This window comes from Hippichthys cyanospilos, chromosome 18, assembly GCF_059441005.1.
Source record: "Hippichthys cyanospilos isolate Australia breed blue-spotted pipefish chromosome 18, RoL_Hcya_1.0, whole genome shotgun sequence".
Lineage (NCBI taxonomy): Eukaryota > Metazoa > Chordata > Actinopteri > Syngnathiformes > Syngnathidae > Hippichthys > Hippichthys cyanospilos.
The window spans coordinates 11057864-11070071 of record NC_142386.1 but is presented as its reverse complement, the minus strand read 5'-3'; the positions used below and the strand labels follow the sequence as shown (position 1 = coordinate 11070071).

Below are 12208 nucleotides of genomic sequence, written 5' to 3'. Positions count from 1 at the left end.
CATTCAGAATCAAAACCACAAACAAGGCGTGGAGTCACAAAACAGTCCATTTTACCTTTAATTTTCTGCTAGTTGTGTTTGAAATATGGCTAACGCCAACAATGTCCACTATATTTATGACTATAAAACTAGCATGTTGTCAGTGCCATTTCAATGTGGTCAGTCAATATTAACTGAAAACATGTAGCTGAAATAGATATGCGCTAAAACAATCTTAACTAGGGTCCATGCAATAAACACAATAAAACAGTTCAATAACTAAAGTACTTGAGATGAACCTGAAGATCACAAAAAAAACTAAAGTGACCTGGCAATGACGTAAATCCTCTTGTCATGTCGATATTTTTCATTTCAAATGTTTGTTTTGGTTTCAAAGAAGACAATCTTGCACAGCACTTAATAGGAGGTAACAGAACTCAACAGCCTTTGAAAGCCATTCCACAGCAATCATCTCTTGCTTTTTAATGTCCATGACGACAGATGCGAAATAGAAACAAGTGAGGAGAACGCTCGATATTGTCTGATAATGCACAGTATAAAAAAATAATTTAAAAAAGTGTCACAGTCAATTCCTATTTTTCTGTTGTTTTGATTTTAAATAAATAAAGAAAAAGATAGTCCATGACTTCACAGTACAACAGCGCTGAGACGTGTCCAAAGGATAATTATTCAAGTCGCAGCAGCAAATATCTTGATTAAATACTCTTTTTGGCAAGGACACTCAGCAATCAACAAAATAAATAAAATCAAAAGTGCATGGACGTATCATAGCTTAAAACAATGACCTCTGATAGAGACCATTCCTTGAAATAAAAAGTTGAAAAGGGGCAGAGCCTCAGTGCTGAGGCCTCAAAGCAGCCGACATGCAAACTTGTATTTCCGACCATCCCGGAGTAGAGAAGGCACCATTTTTTTTTTCATCCAACTCTGCCGCATGATTCTTGCCAGCATGGCCAGAGTGGATAAATGACCTCAGTAATCGTACAAATAGTAGTAATGTAGCCGAGCGTCGCTTCTCATCAGACAAACCGTCCTTCATTTGCCCCGCTGACGTCCAACCAGTCTGTGCAGCTTGTCGCAGTTGTCCAGCCTCATGGACTCGGCCTTCTGCTTCAGGCGCTCGTCTCGGTACAGCTGTCCGAGGTTCATCAAATCGGACTCTGCGCGGGACGGCGTTTCACACGTCAAACACATATTAGGCCATCATCAGACAATGCTGTTGTCTTACTCTGCTGCTTCTCCTTCCAACAGCTGCTCTGCAAGTGCTCGACGTAGTCACTCTCGATAGTCTTCTCCAGCTCGTCCAAGGTGGCGCCGTGGTATTCCTTCTCAAAACCTTTACCCACGTAGTACGGCACACCCATGTGCTGCGTTTCCCGGGAAACCACAAGTCCCATGCTCCTGCAAGCACGCAGCCCGCATGTAGTCCACATCCAACTGTCACTTGTGAATAACGGCTCTTTTGACCACTCACGGCTTATAGAAGAGGCTGTAAGGTGGGTTCGTGGCCATCATCTGAGTGAATACCGAGATGAGGATCAGCACCAGAACAGGGAGGAGCTGCAGCATAGCTGTGAAGGTGTTCTGTGAAAAAACACAAAACTGTGAGGAGCCTTTTGGTACACTCATCATAGCGCAACAAAAACACAGCTGCAATCTTGTTTGTGTTCATAAAAGGCAGGTCTGCACTGGCGCAGGCTGTTTTCCAAAGCCCTTCATAGCATCTAAGTGTACAGTACACATCAGATTTCAACACAATCAATAATGGAGTTTTCTAGGATTGAGAAAAATTACATTATTTTTTCCTTTTTCGCAATATTGAGCTTTTTCTGCAAGATGATCCAAGACGTGTCTATGTAATGACTTAATCATACACTTGTGAAAATGCATGGCATTTTAGTGTCCTGAACTTAAAATAAATAAATGACCCCAGTTCCAACAAGTGACATGAAATTTGTTACCGGTCTATGACAGGATGAGGAAAAAAGAAAACAATCTCATGGACGTTTACACTTGGGAGATTCTGACCCAATATTAATATATCGGCCTACATCCAAAATCTCAGAAATTAGCATTCATACACAAGCAGCCTATTTCAGGATCCACTCCCGCCCTTCAAAATCTATGTAACCCGAATGTTTGTAAAACATACTTTCATAATTCTGTGGAACTACTGTTTGTGACTATTGCTTTTTTATTGTATAGTATCACTTTATCAAGTCTCATCTAACATTTTATTCTACAAAATAATAAAGTATATATCATTCCTACTGATATTGTTTCAGAGTGACATAAATATTGGACAATACTCAAGCTTGCAATCTTGATAATTGTACGGAAAGTGAAAAAGTTGTATCAAGGGACCCGTGTAATTTTAACCGCTTTCCAAATTTCTAGTTGTGTAAATAACAACAAGTAAAATTATAGAAACACTTCACATGTATTTTCTGTCAACGAACATGGCAGCAAAATCGCACTGACTTGACTCGGATTGTCTTCCACCACATCCTCACGTCTCTCATAAGTTCGCCGTCGACGAGGCTGGTAGAACTGAGAGTAGGATGCTCCCTGGTTGGTGTACACGTGAACGTTTCCTGAGGAACACAACGGCATTCGTCAAAAACATCCACGATTCAACCGTGAGAGAACGAGACGATGTTTGCGTTTGTGAGGGCAGTCACCTGTGGGGAAACGTCCTCCAAAGAAAATGTTGAAGAGTTCCTCGGGGGAAATGTCAGCCTCGAAGTCTCGGTGGAAGTTTCGATAGTGGCGATGGTGGGTGGTGTGTTGGGGCACGCTCTCCGTTGCCGCTTGATCGCCGTACTGATCGTATTGCTGCCTCTTCTCTGGATTGCTCAGCACTGCGTACGCGTTGCCTATCGCTGGGAGAAGGACAACAATTTTGATGCAGCTTAAAGACATATTTAAACATTGTGAATGACTTCTAACTGCCTATTCCTATGTTGACTCAATTGCTGCCGAATGTCATATTTAACAACTGGGCTTTCATGTGACAATGTTATTATTTGATTTTAAAATAAAAAAAGACAATTGGATTGGAAGCTGCAGACAAGAGTACGAAGAGCATAAACCTCCACCAAGGCTGAAACATTTATCATCCTTAAAATTAATTATTCAACTACAAGCTAGGATCTTAATAGCTAAAAATAACTCACAATTCTACCCGATTCTGAATTTCTCATGGCAGAAGGTAAGAAAATGTACTGAATTCCCAAATTTGTTTTGCCTAATTTTCTCATTAAAAAGGCTAGGTGTTTATTAGGCGAGAGGCCTTCATTTGTACAACTTCATTACAGTAATGACAAATGTATTTTATGTTTTCCTATGTCTGTGCATGTCTAAATGCACCATAGTCAATTGCTAACACAATTAATGCAGTAGTGAAGTCACAATTGCAATCTTTGTATGAAAGTCAAAACATTAAGGTCAAAACCATAGAAACAATCACACTTTTGAATTTTCCAGTAAGTGTTGAAAGCTTTGGCATCTTGAGAAGTTTGGGCTCACGTATGTCCAAATGGGAAGTACTCTATAGATTTGATTAATGTCGTACAATGTTTTTCAACAAAAATATTTTATACAGGGATATTTACAGTACATACAGTGTGTTACATTACCATTGTAGAAATTGAATTCCATCATAAAAAACAAAACACAGTACCAAAATGGCACTATTGTATGCTCGCTTGAAGGTGGCATTTGATTTATTTATTCATTTATTTTTTAAAAGACCAATAAATATCAGATGATAATAGAATTTGAACACGTTTTTTTGCAAATTCTAAGGTTGCTCACGATAACTGCTGTACCTTTGAAAGCATCTGTGGCCCCAGGAGCAAAATTCTTGTCAGGGTGAAACTTGAGGGCAAGTTTTCGGTATGCCTTCTTCAGATCCTCATCGCTGGATTCCTTGGGTACACCAAGAATCTCATAGAAGTCTCTGCAATTCTTAATCCTGCAGTGACATAGTGGATACAAGCTTGATATTTCATTTCAGAAGTGCCGAAGATCCCAGTGGTGGTGTACCTGAGAACACCCTGACGCTGCTCTTCTGTGTAGCTCTTCCTGTCCTCGCCACCCACGTGACTTTTCTCTGCGCTTCCACAGTCCTCGTCTCTCCAGCCTTTAGGTGGGGGCACGTGATTCGCTTCTGGGGCAGCGTTGCTTCCATTTTTAACTATGGCATCAATCAGCACTACAAAGAGCAGTAAGAAAATCTCAAGAGTGATGTCTGTTTAGATTTTTAGTCAGCTTGATCATGGTAACAAGTTGAACACTTGGCCTTTTGGGGTGACAAATAAAATCATGGGGAAGACCTTCTTTGTTGCACTTAAGTTATATTTGCATCGTACAATTCTTACGGCAAATCATCAAACAACAATGTCACAAAAGATCTACCACAATTTACTAACCATTTTACTAAGCGTGAAACGGGAAGCTATTTTAGCCTTGTATGAACGGCGCAGAGCAGGTAAGTTGTACCATCTGTCGTTTAGTGGAAGACATTTGTTCTATATGTCACTTCATGGCATGACCATGGATAGATAAACAAATAATACAGTTACACTAACCAATTTGCAATTTCCTATCTGGTCTCACATTGACTCATGTTATTCTTGAGAGTATTTGGATACTCTGCCCACCTCATGTTACCTCTCAGAGAGCGTCAAAATGCACGAGTTTATGCACAATATTTGTAATGTAGAACACAGTGCGGTGGAGGGTCTCCACCGCACAAAAGTTCAACAGCTTACTCATGTCTCCAACTAAATAAAGCAGTTGCACGTCTGCCAAAAACAAATCATTACAATGAGGTAACATTACATGAGTATAACGGTCCAGCATGAGCCTTGGCTTGTTCCATGCACGGCTGCTAATGTTACCTCTAGCCCGGGTGCTGGGGTAGATATTCTGGGCTTCATAGAGCAACTGCAACGCTCGTTCCTTCCGTCCTGACCGTAACAACAGCTTAGCCTTTTCTATCAGTCGGTCCGCTTCGTCTTTGTCCATTAGTTGTTCTTTTTCGGTGGCTTCTAATAGGCTAAACGCGTCACACACGCCGTACAAGCCGGTGGCACTCTACCTCGAGAGCTACTTAGCTTCGCCGACTGACAGCTGCGTAACGGCTATTTAGCTAACTAGCAAGCTAACTAGTTAGCTTCAAGCTGGCACGGGCTTGACGCTAACCGGCAGCCTGCGAAAACTCAAGGAGTCGTGACATTCTTTTTATATTTTGTTTTAGAGGAGACGTGCGATTTAAATTACGGCGCCCATTTAAAAAAAAAGTAATAATAAGTCGTTTATTATCAGTTAACAACCGCTAAGATTAGAGCGACAGCGGTCGAAAGACAATCTATTCGTGACGTCACTTCCTGTGATAGATAGATAGATAGATAGATAGATAGATAGATAGATAGATAGATAGATAGATAGATAGATAGATAGATAGATAGATAGATAGATAGATAGATAGATAGATAGATGGATAGATAGATGGATAGATAGATAGATCTCTAAACCTGAACTTTTTATTAAGGCATGTAGAAAAAAAATGTTGGCTTAATTCCAAAGTAGGATGCACAATCAGGACAAAAGATTAAGGGTCGGTCAATGAGAAACTATTCGACTTGATTTTGGTCATGCATATTTTATTCAAGAGTAAAAAAAAAGAAAGTGAGCGAGAGAGAGAGCGAGAGAGAGAGAGAGCGAGAGAGAGAGAGAGAGAGAGAGAGAGATTTGTCCCATAGGGCATGCTTACGTGTATCATTTAGGAAGTCAAATGCCAAAACATATCTCTAGAGATATTAAAAAAAAAAAAAAGTTGCAAGATAAAATCCATTATATTTGTCGAAATATGCATGTAGACCATACAAGAACCAGAACAAGAGGAGGGAAAAGAACCATAATATTAAATTGTAACAATAATGGTAATATCAGCAGTAAATAGAACCAGTACAGTTTCTTGTTAAACGCAATTGTGACACGTGATTTTCTTGGTGTCCATTTCATTTACATCTGAAAACCATGCTAACATGCTTTGGCAGCCTGCAAGTATCTGTTCACTGAGATTATATTCATTCACACTATTAAACATGTTTTGTATATTAGTACAACAGAAATGTAAACAAGGCTTCACACCTGTGAAGAGCATCTCTGCATACAATGAGTCAATAGAAAATTAAAAGCAGTATAATAAATAACAAATGAGAAAAAATGGACAAAAACAAGAAGGAAGCCTATTTATAAAATTTATAAAACAAGACAAATGAAACAACAATTTTAATTTAATCATAAAATAATTCAAGTTTACTATTTGAATCACAACTACAGTATCACAATTAGAATCTCACATTACAATTAGGAACTTAACTGCATGCATTGATGCGTTCCGTACCATAGATGCTGTGTTTAAAAATCACTGTTTTGTCATCCTGGAGTCACATACTGAACCTTTACCTTCACAATAATGAAGTAAAAATATTTTTTAAATGTGTGAAAAGAAAAAAAAAGCAACAAGTTTCTTAAAGTTTGGGCTTCCTACTTTAACGACTTCTCATTTTGTATTGAAAAGAAGGAGTGATTTCTTTGATCACTAAATTGCAGGAAAAAAACCCTGTTTTATTTAATCACAGTGTGGACACCATTGTCAAGCTCCACTCTCAAACTTGTCATTACAAATAACCCCCACCCCCTTGTAATTTAAAACAATACTATATGTGTATGCATCTTTCAATTTGCGGTATTCTCATACTAATAAAATTGTTTCTCTATTACACATTATAAATTCAAATGTGTGTGTGTGCATGGGGGGTGGGGGCAAAAAATCCCCGATGGGGTGCTAATGCACACCTGAGTGACAGCACTCATCTGAGAGTGCTGGACAAGCAGAATATAATATAAAATCCCCAAATCTCTTCTCTTCTTCAGTCCTATAGCAACGCAGGCGCGTGATTGCTGAAGCGTCGTCGGTGGAGGAGGATGCTGAAGTGATTTTTCTTTTCCAGAAAGTGAGGATGTGCGAGGTAATGCCATGCCTTGTCAACGTGAGCACAAATAATGCTGTGAGGCAGAAACATTTCTTTGAGGACAACCTTGATAAAAAATAAAAATTCAACCCTTTTCACATTCTCTTAATAGATACTGTAGATACCGAGGAGATTAAGTCTCCCATCCCCCCCCTTTTTCTGCCCTCAACTCCTCCGAGTTGCTAGGAGATGACTGGCGGCGAGTCATGTGGAGGTTTAATCTCACACTGCAGTGACTTTTTAATACTCATCTTGCAAGAAAATATCAACGCAAAGTAAATACAAAAGATCTCCACCCTTAAACTATGACAGGTTAGCCATTCGATTTTTGGGGAATTGCCTATTGTTTGAGGACATTTAATACGTTTTCCATAATGATTTGCCTGAATTGTAGTTTTGTGGCAATATTGTTCATCGTGATTTATCTGTAACACCCGAATGATCCCTCCAAATATGTCAGCGTAATCAATTATATTAGAATATAAATTATTCACTGATTGGAGTGTAAAAGTTTGTGCCTCGTTTGGGTACATTTTGAAGTAGCCAAAAAGTGCTAACCCCCCTCTGAAAACGCTTTTTTTTCCCCTCAAGATGGCGTGATGTAAAACTCTTGAAAGAAGATAAACATCCTCAAAATGTGAATCATTGATCGGCTTGATACAAACATAAAAAATATGAGTCAAATCATTTGCATGGCACGGATACTGAAATGATGCCTTTTGTCGGTCATGTGTCGCCAACACGATGTCCGACTTCGTTCAGTCTGTAATTGAGCAGAGGGAGGGAACAACAGGCAGACAACTTTTAACCACCCTGCAGCTTCGGGCCCCTCTTCGATCTTCACATTCTGTCACTCAAAAAAACCCAAAACAAAACAAACAAAAAAACGACCTTGTTGCTCGTTTAACATTTGCTGCAGCTCACCTTCTGTCTGTCTGCTGTGGGCCCGTTTGTGATTCTATGTTCTGAGGCCTGAATTTCTATTTGGCAAAGTCTCACTGCAAGGGGGAATATCTGCAAAGTCGCAGCCCACAACCCCTCCTTATCTCCATCGCAACCTCTACCATCACCGACCGAGGTTCACTGGATGTTGCTGTTGTCATCCGTGCCGTTCGCCTCGGACATATTCATCTTTCCCATGGAGTGACCCACGTGGTTGACGCCATCCCGGCGAGGGGGCATGCGCTCGTTGATGCGGTCCAGGCCTTTGGCTTCTTCGAAACTGGTGATCTTGTGCTGAGGGGAAAAGCCACGGATGGCTGAGGAGGAGAGGAACACGAGGGGATCAGATTCACATTTGTGTTTGCTGATACATATCAACATAAGAAGAAAAGACCAATTGCCAGCGGCGATATTCAGCATTTTGACAAATATCGGCCATTATAAAAAAATATGTTGAACCCAGCAAATCAATTTAAATCAGGGAATTATTTGTTTAATTTTTTTTAATTAGATCTATAAGAGATTCTGCATCCACTGTAAACACTGCACTTTTTCTTCTGAAATTACAACAAAAACCATTGAAATTTTGGGCTGTCAAAGTTAAAGTATTAACTTTGTTATTTGAATAGTTTTTAATTTATTTGAGCGTAATCACCTCATTTAGTGCCAGCTATTTTTTCCCTTACCTAAGAAAAAAAGAAAAAAAATATGGCTGCCAAAGTTAAAGCGTTAATTTTGGGGACTAATTTAAATTTCATAATGCGTTTAAAAAAAATACTTACTCCATTTTGTTTACTCCCTGTAGTAGTTCAATGGCTCATTGGAGAAATGAAAAATACTGCACACTTTGGAGTCAGATTTGTAAAGTAAGAAAACATTATTTTTTTTTTCTTTTTGATGAATTTCATAACTTTACTCAAGTAAATATCTGTTATAAGCTGGGAAATAGTAATTGAAAATTGTGATCAATCAGAATTAATCATGGGAAATATTGTGATTAATTAGTTAAAAAATGTTAATGCTTGACAGCACTAGTAAAATTTTAAACTTGTTTATTTTCTGTATTTATTTATGAATTTTACAGTATAATACTAAAGAGAGATATTTTAACTTTTTTCACAGTTTCATTTAACTTTTGAAGGTATGTTGATGTCCCTGGGAGCTCCCTGAACAAATTCAAGTTGAACAACAAGTGGAGTGGACTTATATCATGCTTTCCACACCATATGGTGCTCAAAGCGCTTTACAAAGGCTCATATTCAGCCATTCACACACACACACATTCATACACCAATAGAGGTTGCAGCCACGCAGAACACTGCCAGGTCTACTGGGAGCAAATTAAGATGTAAAACCTGAAGAGTTGCTCAATAAAGATATGCTTGAAGACATTAAAGAAAAAGAGTTTGCATTGGTACTTTTGTTGTTTTTTTTCATTTTGAAAAATGACCGAAGAAAACAATGGGTCGGGCTCCCCGAGTACCAAAAGTCATTATTGTATCAGCCCTGAAAACATATCGATCTATCCCTACATAATAACTTAATCAAGCCCAAAGACATATATTTATGTTTTTCAAAAGTTGAGACATTCAATATCAAGTACTTTTTAGTTTTATTTTCTTCAAGTGGTTGGCTAAAGAAGGGTCCAAAAAGGATAAGTACTGATAAGTATGAATGAAGCACTAATCAATTACATTTGTAAATTAAATTAAATACCAAAGTAATGTAGGTATTTAAGTATTAAAGTTATTGATTCCATTAGGTAGTATAGTAATAAATTAATTGATTCCTTTAAATTACTTTAAGAAAATAAATACTAAAGAAATAGATTAATTTTGTTTTTAAGTATCCAAAGCAATCAATTACTTCAGTATTCAATTACTCAATAATATTAGGTCAATGAAGTAATTGGTTATATAGTACTTTAGTAACTGATTACTTAGTACTTAATGACCTACTTACTTTCATTCTTAATTAATTTAGTTCCAGCTATTTTTAGACGGCCCTTTGGAAAAAAAAAAGAGATAAAAGTAGCTCTGATGTGATGTTTTGACTTTTACAAGTGTAAAAATATGTCTTTGGGATTGCATGAGATAACTATGTCTATTTCTTCTACCAATGTATTTTGACTAACAAAATGACAATGAGGGCATGAGATTGCCATGGAAACAGTGTTGTGTATCTTAACCATCCATGTTTCCCAAGGCTTCTAATTCAAAGAGCGTTGACCGTTCGAAAGGTTGCCTTCAAATACGTTGTCTCACGTCTACACACCCAATGTAAAGCGATGTTTTCATCAATAATGTGTGTGAAATGCTGCTCATGTCGGTGGTGAGGGAGGTGGAAGGAAGATGCGAGGAGGAACCCCATAAGCTGGGAGGATTTGGGGAGGAGGAAGGGAGGGCGGGTCGGGGCTCACACAAGTTTACCTTCTCTGTCCTCATCACTTGTCTCGATGGCTTCAATGGCTTCAATGGTGGCTGGGGGAGGAGGAGGAGGGGAGCAGGTTACTCCGGATAAAGCCATGCAAATGTCAAAAAGGCAGCCCCCGCTTGAATAGGCAGCTCAATGTTAGTTAGGTCGGATGCAATTCACATGTTCGCTAGCAATGGAACCGAACTTGGTGGGACGCCATGCATTGACGTGGCTCTCAGAGAATCCAGTGTCAACTACAAGTCAAATCAGCAAAATGTGGAGAGTAGCAAACAAAAAGACAGCATGGTCGTGACACATCAATATGGCACATCGTGAACCAAATTCTTCTTCTGATGTTCTGGCATTCAGTTGAGAAAATCCATCAAAAAAGAGATTTGACCACATTTCTATATGCTGTGTTATTCTTGAGAAGCAGTCTTGTATTTGTCCTTATACACAGTACAGAGGTAACGTGATATCAATTCTTGTTCTTCTCTTAATTCTCCTTTGGTCACACATACTGTATTGTACGCTTTTAAAGGGGGATATCAACACAAAATTGTCTTTACAGAAAAAAATAAGAATCCACACAGGTCTAAAAAGTGCATTCCGATTATCATTGGGTACAGTATGTGGAATATTGAGTAGCAAAATCCACTTGTTCAAGTCAGAACCTGTTCATCTCAGGAGGCGGCCATTTTGCCACTGAAAATGACATCACAATTGCTCAGAATACAGATGACGACCAATCACGGCTCTCCCTTTTTCTGCGTTTCTTCATATATCTTCAGCCTGAGCCGTGATTGGTCATTACACTAACCCTGAGCAACTGAGATGTCATTTTCAGTTGACAGTAACATGCAAAATGGCCGACCCCTGAGACGGACAAACGGATGGATTTTGATGTTCAATTCATATTTCACAAGTGCAATATTACAGTAATTTGATTATTGGATTCAGACCAGTGGGGTTACACAAAACAAATACAGTACATTGACTTCTCCTTTAAATAGTGCCCCATAGTGTTCAGAAAGAGACATTACATGACTAATGTTCCTTGTGTTAAAGACTAATTGAAGTGGAAGTTTTGGCAAGGCATTTAGAAAAACATGCAGTTAATCATTAATAGGTGACTTTATATATTTATCAATTTTCAGCTTTAAAAAGTTACTGTCAATTCATTACATGTGCTCAGGGCTCAGGTAACATCCACAATCACTGCCCATCTTGCAAACATCACATGACCACAGAAAACAGGGAGCTATAGCGATTGTTATGAGCTCAGAGCACAAGCAATGTCATTTTCAGTTGAGAGCAAGTGGCAAAATAATTATTGACAAAATATGAACTTTTTTTTTTTTTTTTACGAAAGTATCCCTTTAAAAAGACAGTAATCAGACATCTCCTACAACAGCTCAAATGTTTTTGCATTTAATTTGTACTGTTGCACACTTTGTCATTTCATGTTTGGTGACCTAATTTGGAATATATTTGGCATTCATACCAGTAAAATATTTTCGTATCAGTGCTCATTGTGTGCACTTTATCAGGCTAGGCCAATTACACTATTATAGCATTTAGGCTATGGGAGTTTATTAAGCAGGGAATATTGACATAATGCTATAAGAGTGAGGAGTTTCACCCAACAAGATACTGGCCGATGTCCATTTGGCAAAAGCTTCATGCCAGAGGAGAGGTGGACAGGGGCAAGAACCAGCATTACAATTAAATAAAATAGTGATGTGAGATAGAACACTGAATAGGACAGGATAATTTAACCTTTTTCTTCATTATGTGTGCTACTC

The 12208-nt window shown here is 38.5% G+C and overlaps 2 protein-coding genes across 3 annotated transcripts in view; both read right to left on the bottom strand.

Moving 5' to 3' along the window:
• Positions 1-34: 34 nt before the first annotated feature.
• On the bottom strand, positions 35-5377 carry dnajc18 (DnaJ (Hsp40) homolog, subfamily C, member 18). The gene is made up of 8 exons (XM_088440098.1): positions 4905-5377; positions 4048-4216; positions 3831-3976; positions 2682-2882; positions 2482-2594; positions 1475-1584; positions 1229-1401; positions 35-1160 (listed from the first exon to the last, which is right to left on the bottom strand). The coding sequence occupies exons 1-8, from the start codon at positions 5029-5031 to the stop codon at positions 1036-1038; spliced, it is 1164 nt and encodes a 387-aa protein (XP_088296224.1). The 5' UTR covers positions 5032-5377; the 3' UTR covers positions 35-1035.
• Positions 5378-5648: 271 nt separating this feature from the next.
• The window catches only part of LOC148408925 (protein phosphatase 3 catalytic subunit alpha-like), a 31289-nt gene continuing 24729 nt past the window's right edge, over positions 5649-12208 (bottom strand). Inside the window, exons 13-14 of one of the 2 annotated variants that reach the window (XM_088440292.1) lie at positions 10418-10468; positions 5649-8305 (exon numbers count right to left, since the gene is read on the bottom strand). In XM_088440292.1, coding sequence (XP_088296418.1) covers positions 8127-8305; positions 10418-10468 — 230 coding nt within the window. In that variant the 3' untranslated portion in view covers positions 5649-8126. The remainder of the gene's footprint in view (positions 8306-10417; positions 10469-12208) is intronic. The other variant, XM_088440293.1, reaches the window with a different exon arrangement.

What these genes read in the sequence shown, in the direction of transcription:
- dnajc18 (XM_088440098.1), bottom strand. Translation starts at nt 5,031, where the DNA reads ATGGACAAAGACGAAGCGGACCGACTGATAGAAAAGGCTAAGCTGTTG. An exon ending in GGCCACAGATGCTTTCAAAG is followed by an intron (nt 2,883 to 3,830) that starts GTACAGCAGTTA and finishes TCCTTCTCCCAG; the next exon opens with CGATAGGCAACGCGTACGCA. An exon ending in TTGGAAGGAGAAGCAGCAGA is followed by an intron (nt 1,161 to 1,228) that starts GTAAGACAACAG and finishes CGTCCCGCGCAG; the next exon opens with AGTCCGATTTGATGAACCTC.